A 20,165-nucleotide genomic window follows, 5' to 3' on the forward strand; every position below is an offset into this window, starting at 1 on the left:
AGTTGGAGGCTTAACCAACTGAGCCACCCAGGTGCTCTTGTCACATATCTTCTTAAAATTAATCAAAGTGTGCAGCTGTTTCCTTGGTTGCTTTGAGTATCAGGAAACTTAAAGCGAAATACAGGGGGGTTGGGCACAGTACTGGTAGTTGACCTAGGCACTTTTAAAATCTCATTATTGCCCTTTGTATCCCCCTTAATGAATTGGTTTTGATTTCTTTTGGTCTTTCGGTTTTAGTCATTTGTTTTGTTGTATCATTGTTTTTTGTTAGAAAATACCTCCTTTATTCTTGGGTAGTAAACAGTCTATAAAAGTTTAAAAAGAGATTGGCAGATTACCCCAGACCAACTGATAATCTATGACACTCATCAAATTAGCAAAGGATGTGTTCATCAGCCACCTGAGATAGATAAACATGGAAAAAAATGGTTAATCCAGGAAAGGTCTGGATCATGGGGTGAGCCCCAGGGGAGCATGAAGACCTTAGGGGCTGGGGCTGGGGGGTAGAAGGGGGACAGGGAGACAGGTGATTTTTTGCTGCTCAGGACAAACTTTGCCCACCTGCTCTTGGTTTGGAGTCAGCTTTAGCCTCTAGGGTAAAAGGTGGGGTTGGCCCACATGCCCCTTTTCTAGAAAGCTCCTTGCCTCCTATTTCTGTTTGTGTCTCCAGAAATGGTGCTCTCTTCTTCATTACATTCTAACTTGTATTGTACTCGTCTCTACATTTAAATTGTAAGCACACAAGAGGAGTGTTTGTGGTTAGTTAATACCCAAACAAAACCAAGTACTTTTTCCTCCTCCTCAGCCTCCTTCTGTAAGAATGCTTTCAAAATTTCAATATTGAAATGACCCTGCAAATTTATTTCAGATGATATTTTTCCATACCAGCTTTGGGGTATATAAGGAAATAAACAGCTTCTTTAAACATTTAGTAGAAAAAATACAGATTGGATAAAACCCCATAAGTATACCTTGAAGGCTTTTAAAATAGTGACTGATTTATTTAAGAGACAAACAGTAAGCTATTTCTTATCAGGAATGGAAAAACTACACAGATTATTTTTTTTTTTAATTTTTTTTTTTCAACATTTATTTATTTTTGGGACAGAGAGAGACAGAGCATGAACGGGGGAGGGGCAGAGAGAGAGGGAGACACAGAATCGGAAACAGGCTCCAGGCTCTGAGCCATCAGCCCAGAGCCTGACGCGGGGCTCGAACTCACGGACTGCGAGATCGTGACCTGGCTGAAGTCGGACGCCCAACCGACTGCGCCACCCAGGCGCCCCTACACAGATTATTTTATAAAATTTCATTTTTAAAATCCAGGTATGGACTTCAGTATAAGAGATATATTTTTCTTACCTTTTTTAAAAAAACTTTTTCTGAGTGATGGAATAACTGTAATGCTACCACTTTACTCTAAACAGCAAATTGAAACAAGTCAGGGAAACCACAGGATAATCAGTATTGATAGAAGATGATTGGTCATGCAATCAGCAAAGGCATTCATTCTGCCTCTATCTTTGGAGGATATCATTGGCCAATTTTGATAACCTAGTTTGTACATTACGGTAACTGCTATTTCTTGAGAATTATTTTTGAATTCTGTCAGTTTACAATATAGAAATACCTATTTAGAAAAGCAAACCTCCCATTGCTCTGGAAGCAGAATTTGACATCAATCAAGTTGGTGTTATGAACCCTAGTTGATTTATGAAGTCATCCATTACTTTGTCTACCCTTTGAGCAGAAGGCAATGTACATATTTTTCCAGATCACTTGAAAACAGAGAGCCTACAATGCCATTTGGCAATGACATTCATTATCATAAATTGATTGTATTTTAGCCTAGCCTTAGAAATATAAAGATGTTTGTGTCCATTTTTCCTTTACAGCATAGCTCAAAATTCATCTTCTCAACAGTGCATTAAATGTCAGTATCAATTTCCATAGACTCAGAATATAAAGTAGGAAAACACAACATCTGTAAGTGGGACTGGAGAATCAGTCTGAAGATAACCACAAGTAGTTGTCTGTTCAGGTTACTAGTAAGAAATCTATCATAAAGAGAAGTCAATTCGTTAAACAAAATAGCTTCAATAAAAATGTACATTCCTCTAGAAAATCCTGATGCGGTAAACATGGGTTGCATTCATGTATTTTTTTAGTAAATTCTCCCAGTGATTCTTATGCCCATCAAATTTTGAATAGCATTGTTTTAGAATGTAATAATTAAAACTCTGTGTTCTTACGCTTTACCAATTACCACAGAACACATATCTATGTGGACACAACTAACATGTCAGCTACAGTTTTTGTTTTGTTTTTAAACATAGGAACTGATTCTAAGGTGTGCAAATGGCTTATCAGAAAGCTACTTTCAAACTGTTTGGAAAGAAGTCTTCCATAGAGAAAACCTGAGATTGGCTAGGAAGAGATGATGGCCAGGAAGGCTCGTTGGTCAATGCCTACTCTTGAGTCCCTTGCCCTTTGTAGGCACATAATTGATATTTGTTGACTGAATAAAAAAGTACTTGGGGCAAGTGATAAGTACTGACAGAAAAATTATTTTTGTAGACAAAACTGTGAAGTGAAAAATGTTAACTAAAAATTGTTTTTTAATACTGTAGTGACAACCAAGAGAGGGAAAACTTTCTATTTCATAACCTCCCATGACTTTATTTGACACTATTATTTAATAACGTTCTAGCAGAATTTTAAACTTTCTTTCTTACGAGTACTAGATAAGAGGAAATTACCAACAAAGAAGATTCTAATAAAACATGGATTCTTTTGAACTGGAGGAAACAGTGCATGAGACTTTTCACATTGATAATTTCTGTTTTTTACCTTTAAACATGCTTAGTTTACAAGGATACTTCTGTGTGTGTGTGTTCACACACACACACATAAAGGGATGCATATGCATGTGCAATCTTCCTAAACATAATTAGTTAGAAGAATTTTAAATATGTCCAACAATTAGATTAAAACTGAATGTTAATGCTGAGAATGCCCTGCTTGCATATTCACTGATAATAGGTTAGCTCCAAAGCATATGTCCTGTGTGGGTCTGTTTTCGTGTTCCGTGAACTTTTAGATGTTCTACGTAGTGGGATTTTTGGTGTCCTGCCAAAGAATGGTGGATAATAGAGGGTACTATGTCCAGTTTTTGTCACCCGAGTGGAAAATAATGGGGTGTGTATTCATGGCCTTTCGCTTTGAATCATGTTGCCTTTGGAACGACTTCTCAGATGCTCCCTCTGTCTGTTGTGCAGGACAGCAGGCCACATGTGGCTTCCTTTCCTTGATTTTTACTTCAACAAGTCTATATGAAACAAAAATGTTTATTTTATTTAAGTCAGGAATCCAACTGCATGTTATTAATCAGTAGTTGAGTCTATAGAGTTATTTAATAGGAGTTCATTTCTTTTGTGGGGATATTATTTTATGTCCGCAAATTCAGTGAATTCATGTCACAGTAGTACACACACACACAAATTTTGTAAGTGTGGTATTTAAATATATATGTGTGTGTGTGTGTGTGTGTGTGTGTGTGTATGTATGTATGTATATAGACACACACATATATAATACATATATTAGGCAATTAAGATGTGTTGTTATTCGGATTAGGAGTAGACTAGCCTGTGTTTAGCCTGACCGCTTAATTACATCGTCTCTCCTTTTAAACAGTAGTTTTAATAGTTTATTGTAGGCATGGCAAACTGGCCCACAGGCCACTAGTTTTTGTAAATAAGGTTTTATCGGAACATAGTCACTCTCATTTATTTAGGTACACGTGTATGGTCTGCACTGTAGCAGCAGAATGAAGTCGTTGTGACAGAGACCACAAAGCCTGCAATATTTACTCTGTGTCCATTCATGGGAAAAGTTTGCTGACCTCTGGTTTATAAAAAACAATTTAGTTTGGCCCTGATTTAAAAAAAAAAAGCAAAACAAGACACTTCTAGTGAGCTTTTCATGATGTACACATAGCAAGAATATCACCTACATTTTGACAGGAATAATTGGAAAATATTCACCTGGAAATCCTTAATTATTTTGCATTAAGCAGAGGCCATCTGTGAGAACTATACAAAATATTTGTTTTTTATCTTGTAACATTTAGATTTTCTCTTTTGAGTTGGCTAAGATTATGGATTAGATTGAATTAATTAAAATGTAGCACTTTTTCTGTTATATTAATGATGATTTTTAGTTGTCTCTGAGACAGAAGTTTTACTAAAAGAGCTGGAGCAAATGCTACAGCAGGCACTAGAGCCCACAGGAGCACCCGATGAGTCTGAAGAGGAGCGTGGAGAAGAAGTGAATACAGGAGAAAAGGTAGCACTGTAATCATTATCAGGCCTAAATAGCAAGTTCAGATTCTGTCAATGGCAGAAATTGTTCCTGGCTGTACCTTTTAATTATATGAAAAACATTTTTCCCTTCTGAAATTTGAGCCCTTGATTATCCTGAAGTGAATAAACTAGTAACCTGTTGAAAGGTCAGAATACAACTATCAGTTTTTGAAAAAAATCTGTGAGTGTGGAGGAGCCCTTTGTTTTTTGGATCTTTGAGGTTGGGATGAAGAAAGAGTGGAAGGAGCTCACAGTAGTCGGTCGGGTGCCACCGTAGAGAGAACTGCCTACCGCTGCCAATTTCACAGTCAGGAGAGGAGGCTGGATAAGAGCAGCTTGCTAGGAAATCTGCCCTGCCTGGTTCATGCACAGAGACAACTTCTGTAGGGACAGACCTCATTATTAACACACTGGAGGTAGAATTTTTCGTTGGAATACTTTTCACCATTCATAACTAGATTTGTCTTTTTTTTTTTCCTTTTGGCTAGCTATGTTGGACTGAGAAAGGCCATGCATGCTTACTTTATTCAGTTCTTATGTGTGATAACATAAATTATCAAACTTCCCAGCAAATCAGCTCCGTGTTTGTGCAAATAAAATGAGGGTACAAGCCTAGGTCATTAATACAGAGCAGCAGTGTGGTAGGTATGAGAAAAATAAGTCATAAGGCAGACACTTCTTCAAGGCAGTACAGCTGTTCTCCAGATAGGAAGAAAAATGGCAGCAAGAAGTCATGTATCCTTAAGGTTTCATTCATTCTCTCATTCATTCATTTAGATATATGCTGTGCCTGGAGTCCAGAGAACACAACAGTTGGGAGTTCTTACTCCGGAATATAATACCAATGTCCTAACCCCAGTCCTGCCAGGGAGGACTTGTGTGATTTGGCACAGTTGCTTATCACTTGCCCAAGAGGATTTCTTTGTGGGTTAAATAAGGCAAACCGGGAAAAGTACTTTGCATAGTAACTGACACCCAAGGTTAGCTGTTATTACAGATGAGAATTGGCAATGGCAGTCCCTGGAGAGAGTAAGTGCTGAGACTTCCTTACTTCCTCTCTTTTCCCACATTCTCCTGTTGAGCAACTGCCCATTCCCGAGTCTGTCTCTTCTCAGATGCTGGAAAAGGTGGATTTATACGTGGACAAGGTTGTTTACCCACTTTGGCAGACTGCCCAATTGCATGATTTCGTTCAGAACTTCAGCAAGAATAAAGATGATTCGTAAACACCTCCTTTACCGAGTTGGAAATCAAAATATACAAGATTTACAGTTAAAGAGAGCAATACACCAAAAGGAAATAAAATTAATGCTAAAAACTCTTACCACATTGAAAACCATAGTTTTCTTAAGTAGCACCAGCCATATCAACTTGTGCCTGAATTTGTACCGTTGTGAATGGCATTTTTCCAATTAGAGTTCCTTTTTGAAAAAAACAATTTTTTTTCTTTCTATTGATCTTACCTTTTGTCAAACAGGATCTGTAGATTAGCAACACATATGTTATAGACATATAATTAATATACAATTAGTCTTTTCCAGCAAATGTGTGCTTTGTTTGAGCACCATATGGTTTTGTGCAACGTGTTTTCAGTGTTTGCAGTTTCTCTTCTCAAAAATACAGCCAGGTTGATTTTTTATAGAGATGTCCTGGAGCTTTTACAGCCACAGAATTGGCTTCTATTTTACCATTATAACTAGTAACTTGATAGAACAGAAAATTACTTTGGATTTTTATTCCTTAAGGTAAAATACATCGTTTTAATATATCACCAGGCAGGAGCTTGCTTTTTGTTTTAGATTCTTGTAATATTTTATGCTTTCAAAAGCCACTTAAGAATTGTAAAAATTAACCATCTTAACTTGCTGGCAGGCAGGTGAGTGCCTCCTGCAGACTGGTTCATAAGCCATTCTCCACACTGAGCTTTGTAAGTCTGGCATTCACACCAGGTTCTGTATATTTAGGGCCTTGTTCACTTTTAAATGAGAAGAATAGCAATGAAACCAACTATCAAAGCTGGGACAATTTTCAGTTTAAAAGAAAAGAAATGATCACCACAAGGGTTTCTTATTTTTCTTCTTTCTTTCTTTCTTTCTTTCTTTCTTCTTTCTTTCTTTCATTCATTCATTCATTCATTCATTCAAGTTAATAGGGAAAATTAATATGGCTTCCAAAGTTAACACTGCTTAAAGCTGGAGCTGCGTTTTATTTGTAGGAGAAAGTGGCCTCTTATAAGCTAACACACCAAAAAGAGCCACCTGATAATTTTAAGGTGCTAAAGCATGTTTATTCTCTGAGCAGATTTGGTTAAGCTATTTTCAAAGTTGTAAATTTGATGGTGTTTTCATTCTTCATTTCATGTATCAGTTTTGAGGTTGATAACTCTCAAGCATTTATACCAATGAGAGAGAGTGACAACATAAAAAAGAAAGCATACACACATGGATAATCAAAATTCGTTTCTATTTGTCATTGAAATGTTTTATGAGAATATTTTCCTCAGTAGAGTCACCTTCCTAATTATGCTCTTCCTTAGCATATTAACACTGGTTTTCATGCCCCAACTTTGTAAGCAAGAAGAGGAAATTAATATCAGATTTTTATAAAATCTTCCAGAATAATTCACAAATTAGATAAGCCATATACAAATAAAACAGAGTTTGCTGAATAATTATTTGTATTAAAAGGTACAGTTTTTGATGTTACATGAAAATACTGGTATAAATTACATGTATTTTTTTTTCTTAATTTCATGGAAGTTATCTCTACCTTTAATGAATCTTGAAGTTATAAATCTTGTATGTGTTTATGTATATCTGCACTGTTTTTACTTGTGTCTCTTCCCACCGAGCTAGATCAAGCTATCGCTATTTGTAAGTCATGCAGAGGCTTATGAGAAGATAGGCATAGAAGGTGTGACTCAAACAGTTTTAAGCTGTATTCCCTATAATAATAATTATAAAAATAAATAAATATAGAAAAGTCATAGAATGAAACTGATCATGTTTTTCCAACACGTAATATTAAACCTAAAAATGTATAATGTTGGGGGAAAGAAATACGACCTGAATAATAAGTTATTCTTATATGAACACATTTCTTGTACATTATACTCTACATGGGGATCATTATTTGACCACCAGCATAACAGAACACTTGGGGTAACTGCTGTGGCTTGTGGAGTTACTGACTACTTTACATTTGGTTCAAATAATTAAGCCGGTGTTCCAGTAAATTTGATATCGTTCTGATGAATTGTATGGTTATTTTTACAGTTATCTGAATGCAGCCCTGAAGTTCCTGCAGGCGGTCCATTTGAAAACCACTATGAAGAAGACTGTCTTGTAATTGATGGGATAAAATTAAAAGCTGGAGAATGTATTGACAATATAACTAACAAGTTTAAAGAAATAGATGCTCTAATGTCTGAATTTTAAGGTATTATTGATATTTTCAAAAGTTAATTATAAAAAGTTACGTGTTTATATTTTTCCAAAGTCAAAAACTTGAAAACATGGAGGGAGATAGGTATATGTTATACCAAAGCTGCTATTTGTAACAACTTCCTGTTTTATGCTTTTAGAATATCCATTGTTTTGAGAGCCAATCAAATGGTCTTCAAGTTAGTGTTAAGATTTAGGATTTAAAAAAACAATTTAGCATTTAAGAAACCCTGATATTTGTATTTGTAGATTTTTTTTTCTTGTTTGCCTTAATTTTAAAATGGTTTATGAAACTTACTGTGCAAACACGTGCTTTACAATGATTATTTAGGCCCTTTATTCAAATGTGGCTATTTAGATGGCTGTCAAGGCTATTATAATTCTTCCATATAATTCAAGCGTAGTAGAGATTGAGTATGTGTATTGGTAGTGGAATTAAGCTACTATAAAATAAAAGGAAATAATAAAAAAAATTATTGTGTATTAGAGTTGGGGTTCTTCTCAAAGGTGCCAGTTGCCTTATACTGGAAATAATCATTTCAACCATGATTCCAAAACCTGATTGAGTGGAGGTGGGAGGCTGTGGAAGATCAGAATCCTGGATGCTTCCCTATTAAATCAGTATCTCTGAAGGTGAGGATGGAAACCATGGTGAAAAATATAAGATTAAGTTAGGCATACTCACAATAAAAAAATTCTCAGCGTTATAGGAAAGCAAAAAGTGCATCCTACAATAGCACTCCCTTAACGCCTCCCTGAAACCCCATTCCATAGGGATTCCCATGAGCAGTTTCAGTGGGTGTCCTTCCACATAAGTGTTCTAACGCACATCCATCTCTAGTACCCACTCTCGCTCGCTCTCCATGTCTCTCTTGGGGGAGTATGGGATCAGGGAAAGGGCATTCCAAGCACATCGAAACCGAAAACAAAGCTTGAGGAGAGAAGAGAAAGCAATTCAGCATCTTGGACCTATTGCTAGTTGAATTAGCTGGAGTAACCACATGCTGGTGTGAAGGTAGCCACAGCAGATGCGTAGCACTGTGCACACAGGCTAAGGGACTTGTACCTGTAGGGGCCAAGTGAAGAGTTTCAGACCGTGGAGTCCCTTTTACATTTCAGAAAGATCACACCAGCAGCAACACAAAGAATGGGGTGAGCAAGAGAGCACTGGAGACGGGGCTCCTTGTTAGGAGGCTGCTTGGGAAATCCAGTTGCAGGACTAGGAGAACCTGAATATGGTGGTGCTATATGGAGAGAGCAGAACGGTTTCCAGCTGCATTAACATCAATGAGTGGATTATTAGGATTTTGAGAATGGAAATAGGCATGCGACAGTAGGGGGGAGGTGGGGTCGACTTCAGGGTTCTTGTATTCACAGTGCTGTTCACTGAAGGTCAGAATAGGTGCAGATTAGAAGTGTGGGGCAGATACCACGTTTGGGGCCAAACTGTGTGAGTTCAGCAAAGGTTCGAAACTCTTCGTGCTTTGACAGAGCCTGCCTTTCAGAACCACGCCATGAGCCAGAGTGACTATGACTACTCTCTCACTGCATCATATTTACTTCTAAATGGTATCAAACAGTGGAAACTAAGGCTTCCTCTTTTTCTTCTAACAGAATTTACTCCATAGCCTTTCAGAAAAACTTCGCCTCTTTCTCTCGCCGCTATGATGTTATATTCACAGCCTACAAAATGTCTCAAGAAGTAATCGATCCCATTTTCCTGTTACTTCTTAGAATCAACAATAAAATGACTACAATTGTATTTGAAAGACTTGACCCACAATTCGAGTGTTTGATCTAAGCCCCCAGGTGGTAGACTAATTAGATCACTTGCAGCTAATTCCTGTTGGTGGAATAGCCAGTGCTCTTCCAAGTTAGAGTCCATGGGTAAGACACTGAAATTTCCAGACTGAATTCATCTCTGCCATGTTCTAAGCTGCAGAAGTCCGGAATTTCCACTGAAGTCTTTGTGCACTTGGGCAGTTCAAATTGGTCCTGAGGACAAACATTTGGGTTGGCTCTGTCTGCAGAGGAAACTTCAATCTCCTTCCAAGAAGAGGCTCTTAGGGAAAAGGCCTTTTCCAAGAAGAGGACAGAGGGGAGCCTCTGTCCATGTGAGAATATAGCCTTTCAAATTTCCAGATAGAATGTGCTCAGGAAAACGGATGAAGGAGCAGTCAACTAACATCTCTGTCCTCAAGGCTGAGAATCCTGCCTGGCTGGCAAACCCTACCTGCTGGTAAAGACCCCATGTTCAGGGCAGGCCGCTCAACATACACCAGGGCATAGCAGTGGGACTATGGAAACACGATGCCTGCCTTCACGTCCTGGTGCCGCCGCCGACTCATTGGGAGACCTGAGGCAAGTTACTTAACTTCTCTGAGCCAGGGCTTTTTTCCATCTATAGAGTAGAAGTTGCTTTGAAAGGAAATGTATGAATAGACATAAAAAGCATAGAGCAATCTTAACACAGAAAACTATGCAAGTCATGACCATGATTGTTGTCTCAAAAGCATTTCTCTTCTGACTGCCTCTGCCTGGTTATCCTAGGCCTGAAGCCTAAAGCCTAAATGTGCTTCTTTCAGCAGAACCTGAGGTGATACACCTGCTTCTGGGGGACTGGGGCCAAAGACTTCTCTGACTATGCTGACTCCCAGGGCAGGCCTGGAGGTGGACAGTACCCTGCCTCTATAGCTAGGGCCTCCTGCTAGGCCCAGAGGAGGACATTATAAGGAAATTGTATCTGCTCATCAAGGGAGATTAAATTCTAAGCACACTAGTTATACCAAGTTTGATATGGGAGCTATAAAGCAGTATGTTAGGACCTTCTGCCTGAGCCTTTGGGTTGGAATAAGACCTCCTCTTTGTCTAGTTTGAGGAGTGGCTGACTAATCCTCTTTGCAGTGAATTGACCAGCTAGTCTGTAGCCTCCATGAACCTATGGAAGGGCTGGGTCCACCAGAAGCTGAGTCCCCACTTAGATCTACAGACTGTGGAAAGTTAAGCACCAAAGCCAACTCTGTTGCCCTATATTCTAGGAAGTCCTGGTCCATTTGCCTCATGCAGAAGCTGAATTTATGCAGGTATTTCCAGTGGTAAGAAGCTTAGCTCTATCTTTAGTGGAGACAGGCTACGTATTTTGACTTGTTGCCACCAGTGGGATAAAGAGAGGAGTGCACCCTTGCACTTGCAAAAGTCTATAGTGTCTACAGCCTTGAATTTCCTGGCTCTGCAGTGGAGGGTGATGAGTCACAGATAGTTAATATGTCCACTAACAGACCTGACACTATCATAAACTATCTAGAGGCTTTGTGGAAAAAATTGGCAGTTAGCTCTTTTTGGAGGAAACTTTTATTCATGAAAACTGAAGTAAACTGTGTATTGCTTTTCATGGAACGAAACCATTCTATAACCTAATGCCTCTACCAAATAGCTGGCATTCCATAACTCCACCACTTATTGGGGTTAAGAATTGGTATAGTTCTGTTCCAGATACTTCCAGACCAGTAGAATTTGCATCTGTGGACATTCCAAGGGACAAAGGTAAGATTTTGAAAATCCAAAATAGAAATATCCAAATCCTGCTCTATTATTTCTTCCTCTGTATGGTTCCAAGAAGAGGTCTAAACATAGTGCAATTAAAAAATTCTGAGTTCTTTTTTAGGGCTGAGCCAACTCTTGCTGTCACTTAGTAGAATTCTGAAAGAGTTGTTTAGTAAAGACAAATTTGACGTTAAGGTCCAAGTGGGATATTCTATGTACGCAAATCTAAATATTAGGATTTTCCCACCCACTGAGTGGTTGCATGGTATAGGCATGCAGAGTAGTGAGCAGCAAATGAAAGGGTAGGGGAGAGAGGAGAAACTTGTTTCCAAGAAAAATTCTGAAAGAATGAGTTGTTTTCTTTTAAATGCATATAGGAAAGTACTATGAGAAAGGAGGTATGCTCAGAACCAAACAAAATAAAACACAGTTTGCAAGCAGCCCAGAAGTCGCTGGGTTAAAAAATAAAACTATTTTTTAATCTTCAGCCTCTCCAACCAGAAAAAGATTCTCAAATTAAAATGTAGCCTGGGGACAGTGATCAAGTCCAGGGGTTGGTTGTTGAATCACAGCAAGAGAGACAAAGACCAAATCTAGGGGGCTTGCAGGAAAACATGGCCTCAGGGTAAGGACCCAATCAGGGGTGTGGCTAATAACATTACAAACTATTACAAAATGACTTTTAAACCTCCTGCAAAGCTTAAAGGTATAGTAGTGCAGCCACCTGACATGCCCAAAGTGCTAGTAATTAAATCTGGAGAGAAAAGCCTGTCTTGAAAATAACTGTGGTTTTGACACATAGAATGGACTAGAATCAAATACATAGAAAACCCACTAAGTTGTAGAAAAACTGACACCACCTTAAGTACTAATAGCCTGAACTAAATGAGACTGAAACTGTTTGAGAGGGGGAAAAAAGACCCCTGAGCCCCCAGTTTTCTATGTAGGAACTAGGCTAGGAAAACTTAGCCACCCAAAAGAAGTAGAAGTCTCAGTGTCCTCTTCAGAAGCAAATGAGGAAGATGGTGGAAAAGGAGGTCTCAGAGGACAGAGCTAGGAGCTGTAGAGAACAATGGACCAAAGATCTTCCTCCTACACTACCAGACTCCACCCCACCCCCAGCTCACCTTCCCTTCCCCTGGGAGCAGGACCAAGGTCTGATGAAGAAACATATCCTACTCGTTTGGCAGGGAAACTTGGCTAATTTGCCTAGAAGGATTTCAGAATCACTAAGGAACAAGTTTCTTCATTTTGAATGAGGTGTTTACTGTGATTTTCCTGTCTCTGTTATACCAATGCATATTGTGTGGGTGTGGAAAGGGGATGGGGCCTGTGATTTGTCTTCTCAGTTTATAGGTCCAATTCATATCTGGACCAGATGTAAATCATGAAGTCCTAAATGTTGAGCCTGATGCATGATTGGGTGAGACTTGTGGTGTCCTTTGATGGGGATGGGCTGTTTTCATATTGGAGAGATGTGAATAATGTAGCCGAGCAGGTGGACAGTCATTGATTGAGTTCCTGATCCAAGTTCTTTGTATCTCCCTGCATTGTATAATTATCATGGATCTATCACAGACAGAGTGTACTACTACCGGGCCTTGTGACTTTGCACTTGGCCTCCTGCTTTGATCAATGAAATAGAGCTGAAGTGATGGGGCCAATTCATAGTCAAGGCCTTAAGAAGCTTTTGGTGTTTCTTCTTTACCTCTTGTACCTCTGCCATTGTCTTGAAAAGAACATGCTGCGACAAGCCCTCTAATTCAGGGAGGATGAAAGTCCTGGGAGAAGACCTAGACCCAGAGACTTGCAGAATGCAGCAGAGCTGCCCCAGGTGATCTGCAGGTCCAGAATAGAATACAGTATTATTGTTTTTAGCTACTGAGTTTTGGGGTTGTTTGTTACACAGCATTTTTGTAGCAGTAGTTAACTGATACACTTGATTTCTTGGTTCCAGCAACAGTTTCACAGGTCGGGTGTGGTGGCAGCTTTCCAGCTGTATCTGACCCATGGGTTGTTTTCTCCTTAGGGTGGAGCTTCTATCAAAATAGCCCTGTCTCCTGGGCTGGACCCAGCGTGCTAGCCAAACGCCTGCCCAGTGACCCTTCCAGCTTTTTTGTTTTGGATCAGGCCCAGATGGGCTCTTCAACTGATGGGGCTTAGCCCATTCCCTGCCCAGCCTCAGGTTGCTTTATCACGGAGGCAGCATATATAGAGATATTATAAGTTAATAGGATACCAGCACCACCAAAATATCACTAAGGGTTCATAAGCGTGGGTCACTTCTTTTTTAAGTATTTTTAGACTCTATAATAATTACAAAAGGTAGATAGGCCCATAATGGTGAAATGTCTCATTTGGCCAAAAAAGAAAAAAAAAAGTGTGCATATATTTCCATCCCCTTTCTGTTCCTCAAGTCTTCCAAGTCTTCCTTACCCTTTTGGTATTGTATCAAAGGATTTTAAGTTGCTAAATCTAGTTTTGGGTTCAGATTTTACCAACTTGCCTAAGTCACATGACCAATAAATGGAAAGGCCAGAATTTGAGTACATTTCTGTTTGTTCAGATCCCATTCCCTTTATAACTGTCTATATTGTTTAATGATCTGGTTACTAGGTGGGTGGTGGAATGATCATCTAGTTTCCTCCTATGTAAAATGAGGATGGAACTATCTAAACAAAAGCATTGTTGTGAGAAATAAATGAGATATTTTATGTGAAAATGCTCTGTAAATCAACTTTATCTTCTATATATTCTTTCTGAAGGAAACTGAGTATGTGCTTAAGTACACTGCAATTAATTATTACTGAGATAAAATGTAATTATGCATTTGAAATGATCACTTGTCTTACTCTTGTATCTCTCCATCTACCGTCATCAATATCAGAATTTTTTTTTCTCTTTTTTAAAATTAAGTTTTGGAAACCATCACTGGCGGCATGTGACCCTCTCTCTGATGGGTGTGTTAACAGCAATGTCTGTCTTTTAAGGGACATCTATCTTACTGTTAAATTTAACTTTTTTTAATGTTTATTTATTTTTGAAGGAGAGAGAGACAGAGCGTGAGCAGGGGAGGGGCAGAGAGTGAGGGAGACACAGAATCCGAAGCAGGCTCCAGGCTCTGAGCTGTCAGCACAGAGCCCGACACAGGGCTTAAACTCAGGAACTCAGGGCAAGATCATGACCTGAGCTGAAGTCGGACCCTTAATCGACTGAGCCACCCAGGCGCCCCTCACTGTTGAATTTTACCTATGGCTTTAAGTCACCTTGTTTTCTTCATTCCGTTAAAAAAGAAAAGGGGTGGGGGGAGTCTCAGTATTGATGAGTAGTGGCAGATTCTGTGGCATTTTAGATGCTTTCCAATAAACGTATGGATGCCTTTCACAGGGAGCACGGGTTGTATTTCAGCATGCCCTCCTCCAGCAAGTTGGAATTTAGGCCCTGGCTCCAAAGACCTTTTGAAAGCCAGAAAGCTCACCAAAATATATGGCCAGAGTTAGTCTGTTTTGGCAATGACACTTGCTTATTATGACATACAATTAAATTACATAGATTTAAAATTTTGTACAACAAGCCTCTTGCAGTTTGCAGAGGGAAAGGAGCAGGCAGAAGAGAAATATGAATATGGTCATGCTCCTCTCTTCTGGAGCCTACGATCTAGTGATGGAAGAATGTAAATAAATATAGGTGGTCCACAAAGCAGAAAATGCATTTGAAGATGGGATGTCTAAAAGCAGAAGGGAGTTCTCTTTCTAGATAGCTGAGAGTCAATAATTACAAAATCCTTTAATACAATTCCTTCAGTCTCAGGTGCCCCCTGCCAGAAGTGAGAAACCACCCTACGGAGTCTGACGTCTACAGACAGCTTTAGCCCTCAGCTGCCAACAGCTATTCATGGAGGGAGTTAAGCCAGAACTAGGGCTCCCCACTCAAGCCCTGCTTTGGTTCCTCTTGAATTGCGGAGAGGGCCAATGACAGTGACACCTGATCTTTAAACCCCATAAGGTCTTGACCTAAGGGGACTCAGTGCTTTTACCAATACAGTTGGATCAGACCCCAGGTCCTCTATGGGATCACCACCATTTATGCTCTCCACTTCCTGTTGAGTCTCCTGGCTGCAATCCATCGCCCCCTGTTCCTCCGTGACCTCCATAACTTCCCCTGCTACGGTGATGAAGCCAAAGTGTGGGAGGCACAGAAGGGGAGGTTGGCAAGGGACACTCCTCTTGGATAGGAGTTCTAAATGTGCCAGCAAGCTCTTGGAGCCCTTTCACTGCAGAGGGGAGCAGCCTTGTGCTTCTTCAGGGTAGAGGACTGGCCACACAGCCTCCAACTACCGCCGACGGTCTTTCTTCCACCTCCCCCATGGACTCCTAATTTCATCTCTCAGCAGCAGCTGCTCTCAGGCAACACCAGAGCTGGAAACTACCTGATCTATGAAAGCCTGACTTCTTCCAAGCAAAGGAGGGTTAGGGTGTGGATGTACAGAGAAGTGTGAAAGTGCAGATTATTTGGAAATGGGGGTCCAACCTTACGAGGTTATGTGTTAGGTACTTACGTGTTAAGTACTGGAGTAGACCTGTGAAAGGAGAGGAGAGGGAGATTAATTCTGACTGCAGACACAGCTTCATGGTGGCATTTTATTCGTTCCTTCACTCAATACTATGGGCCAGGTTTCATGCGAAGCGCTAGTAATACAACAGTGAACAAGACACACATGATCTCCAAACCTGTGGAGTTGATTCTGACCTTGAGCAGTTTGCTTTAGCCTCACTTTCTTCATCTGAGAATTGGGATGATGGTGATGATAATAATAGTAATAACACTCATCTCCTAGAGTTGTTGAACAGAATAAAATGAGTTAAGATGGGCAAGGTGCCTAGCAAAGTTCCTGGCACATTGCATTTTATGTAAGTATCACTACTATTTTTACAGTCTAGTTGGGGAGAGACCTGTGAAGCAAAGCCAGAATTGGAAGGTGGAAGAGTGGGCTGGCTGGAGACGATGAAAGTCACAGTCTGAACAAAGCACAAAGGTGGGAAAAGCAGGAACAGCAAATACCTAAGCCGAGTAACTAGAGTGCAGGGGGTGGAGGGTGTGATACGAAGAATATTGGGAGTTAAGGCTGGACCAGGCAGGTTGGGCTTTGCTCAAGGAAAGCCTTGTATATCACACTAAATGGCAGCTCTTCATTCAGCAGGGGAGCCAGGTTAGTGCAATGATGAAGAGCGGTGACCACCACAGTCTCCAAGATCAAACACCCAAGGGTGCTGGGCACCATGACCGGCTTGGAACCAGACCATTGTGCAATTTGCATGCACGGAGGGGCAGCAGGCAGACATTGCTATGCCAACCTGTGCCCCTGTGTCTGAGGAAATCCGTGCCCTGATGTTAGCCCGGATTGTCAGCTTCCACAGTGAGTGCCTTAGGGTTGCCAGCAGGCAGCCGGGGACCGGAAGGTTAGGTGTCTCTGCGAAGTCTTATTAAACTCTCAGCTGCCTGGGAATAATGCACCACAGTAGCAGAGTTTTAAATGGCAAAGGGTCTCTGGCTGTCAGCAAGGTTACAGGTAGATACTTTCATTTGTCTTCCATGAAAGCTTAATATCATTTTCTTCTGTTCAAGTCAGCTTATAGACCTCATTACTTCAAGTTCATCGGGCAGCTGAACAGACTTTTTGATTTTACTGTGCTTTCAGAATCATGTTGGAGAAGAGCTAATGCATTTTTAACCAACTTCAGCAAATTGAAGCTCTTTGGTGCTGTAGTGTACTAATACAATTGCTGCTAACTCTCTGAGAGCGGCATCTGGGTCCGGAAATTCCCACTTACTGCGGTTGTGAGCTCCAGGAGGTAGGGGCTACATGTCCTTCCACTTGTGACCCACCCAGACCATAGCATAGTGCCTTGTACATGTGAGAACAGCAGTTCTATTTTTAGATTGATGTTGAACTTTCTGCCGGTCTAGCCTGTTCAAAAGTGTTTTCTAACAAGCTCTATACTCAAGCACCTTTGGACTGAATCTCAGGTGGTTGTTGCTTTTTGATTCCAGTTCCCCAAACGCTGACAAGCTATAGCTCTATCCGTTATCTATCGCGACAGTGATGCAGGGTAGCAGGTGACCACAAAATGCCAATGGCAAACAACAAAGCATGTCTCCTAGCTTGGGAGCCTGAAAAGTTCAGCCAATTTGGCTACTTTCAGGTGATCTCACTTCTCTGTCTGTGGGCAGCTGTGGGTCTACTCAGGTGTGGTTCTTCTGTGGCTCATACTAGGTGGGCTCACCTACCTATCGAGGACCAGCTAACAGTCTTAGATGGGGAAATGGGGCAACTCAGCTCTGCTTTATGCACCACCTGTCATCTTGCAACACACTAGCCCAGGCATGTTGTCCTGGAGATAGCAGAGGAACAAGAGTAAGAGAAAATTCCAATAAGAAAATCCAAATCACCTGCAATTCCACCAACTACAGATAAATCACTGGTGACATTTAAAAATTTCTTACAATCTTATTTCCAAATAAATATGTACTCTTAAATGCACAAGGAGCAACAACCACATAGTTATTTCCATAGCCTTTTTCTCTTAACCATATATTGTGAATGTAGTCCCATGCCATGAGATATTGTTCTACAACATGATTTTTAAGGATTGCATTGTATTTTTATCCATACAACAAAATACTCTCTTGATGGATGTTTAATTTGTTTTCACATTTTCTTTTCTTTTTTTTTCTAATTAAAATTTTTTTTAAATGTTTATTATTTTGAGAGAGAGAGAGAATGAGCATGAGTGGGGGAGGTGCAGGGAGAGAGGGAGATGCAGAATCCGAAGCAGGCTCCAGGCTCTGAGAGTCAGCACAGAGCCCGACATGGGGCTCAAAGTCACAAACCTCAAGATCATGACTTGAGCCAAAGTCGGACGCTTAACTGACTGAGCCATCCAGGTGCCCCTCCAGATTTTTAATTATACAATTGTAAACCACTCTGTCATGAACATCCTTATCATTTTATCTTTGTGTACCTTACTTTTCTTTCAACTCTTTTCTAGAAGAGGAATTAATAAGTCAGAGTGTCTACACAGTTGCAAGGCTTTTTGTGGCTATCATCTATTATCTTCCACCAGAGGTGTGTGTCTATTTCTCTGCTAGACTGGGGTTTGGTTTCTACTTGAATTTTATGTTACTTAAAACAGTGCGTTGGGTTAATCTCTGTCTTAAAGAACATCGACTAAATGACTATGAGATGGTAGGTTTTTTTTTTTTTTTTTTTTTTTTTTTTCTAATTCCTTAGAGAAGGCTGAAGACTAGCATTAACATAGGCCATAGACTCAGGCTGAAAAGTGACTGAGATAAGAATAATAAACCAGGTAATGGGCAAATGTGAAAAGAAACAATGGTCACTTGATTTAGACATTAGATGTCCTTTTGGTCAATCATTGTTGTGACAAATACTAGGGCAGAGTCATTGGTCTGGAAAACGTTTTGGTCAGCTGATACAATTAAAAATCTAGGAAGTTACATTCCAATTTGGGAGGAGTAGGGAAATAGAGGTGCTTGAGAGAATAGACCAGTTTTCACTGAATACTTCTATTAAGGTAGTCACATGGCTTCTGCTGGTGTATTATAATCACGATTGATGAGTTTTTGATGTTAGATAACTTAGGTGATGATTCCTAAAACCCACCTTTCTTGTATTGAATTGAAATTGCTTATAATGAGAACATGAAGACTTTTATTTTCCATCCACATATGTGCTTTTGTGTATCTGTAATTTTTATTTTTAGTGCCCAGAGAAAAACTGGTTTTGGATGATAATTCTTGCCCTGCAAAATGTATTTAAATTCATTCAAAATGATTATTGCTCCAAAATTATGACCTTCCACACAATGGACTATGAGTACTCCCTTCCCAGGGTCTGGGCTTTATTCATAATCTGTGGTCCTAGCACAGAAAACAAGGCCTTAATAAATATTGTTTATAAATGTTTAAACACCCTTGCCCAAATGAGGGTTAAATTTGCCATCCAACTTAGCCTTTCTAATTATATAAGTCTAGATTCTCAAAATTAATTGAACCTTGAATGTTTTTACCATGTAGCACTTAATTACACATGGGCATTTATATGCCATTATTTATTTCATGTGTGGTAGCCAGTCTCTAAGACGATTCTCACCTGGTGTTCACACTCTTGTTTGGCTCCTTCCACACTGAACAGGGTTCGCCTGTGTAACCATCAAAATATCTCAAACATGACAGACTCTGACCTCCAAGGCTGGGTCATAAAAGACATTGTGGCTTCCACTTTATTCTCTTTTTGGATCACTCATCCAGAAGTAGTCAACTGCACGTCATGAGGACACTCAAGCAGCCTTAAAAGAGGTCCACGTGGTGGAACTGAAGCCTTCTGCCAACATTAGCACTAACTTGACAGCCACCTGACTAAGCTCTTCTGGAAGTGATGCTCCGGCACCAGTCAAGCCTTCAGATGACTACAGCCCAGGCCAGTATCATGAGACACTCTGAGCCAGAAACACCCAGCTAAGCACTCCTCAATTCCTGATGCACAGAAACTGTGTGTGATAATAAATGTTCATTGTTTGAAGTTACTAATGTTCTGGGGTAATTTGTTACACAGCAACGGATAACTAATATAATGTGTGACAGGCTTTTACCAACAAATAGATTATAAGCATCTTTAAAAAAAGAATCATATCTTTCATTTCTCATAGTAACCTGCATGATATTGAGATATTAGCCAAAATAAATGATGTTAATACTTCACAATTACCTTCTAGTCAAATCAACAAATATTTAA

General features: G+C 39.9%; 1 protein-coding gene and 1 long non-coding RNA gene across 2 annotated transcripts in view; both read left to right on the plus strand.

Annotated features, from left to right (window-relative positions):
- ZCWPW2 (zinc finger CW-type and PWWP domain containing 2) overlaps window positions 1-8,281 on the plus strand; it is an 82,399-nt gene extending 74,118 nt beyond the window's left edge. The window contains 2 exon segments of the mRNA XM_049628930.1: window positions 4,223-4,347; window positions 7,640-8,281. Of these exon segments, the coding sequence (XP_049484887.1) occupies window positions 4,223-4,347; window positions 7,640-7,801 (287 nt within the window). The 3' untranslated portion in view covers window positions 7,802-8,281.
- A 6,093-nt stretch (window positions 8,282-14,374) lies between these two features.
- Window positions 14,375-19,956, plus strand: LOC125921385 (uncharacterized). Its single transcript, XR_007457401.1, has 4 exons — window positions 14,375-16,766; window positions 17,049-17,202; window positions 18,400-18,476; window positions 19,566-19,956. It is a non-coding gene; the product is annotated as an uncharacterized LOC125921385 (long non-coding RNA).
- Window positions 19,957-20,165: the final 209 nt, after the last annotated feature.

This window comes from Panthera uncia, chromosome C2 (genome assembly GCF_023721935.1).
Source record: "Panthera uncia isolate 11264 chromosome C2, Puncia_PCG_1.0, whole genome shotgun sequence".
NCBI lineage: Eukaryota > Metazoa > Chordata > Mammalia > Carnivora > Felidae > Panthera > Panthera uncia.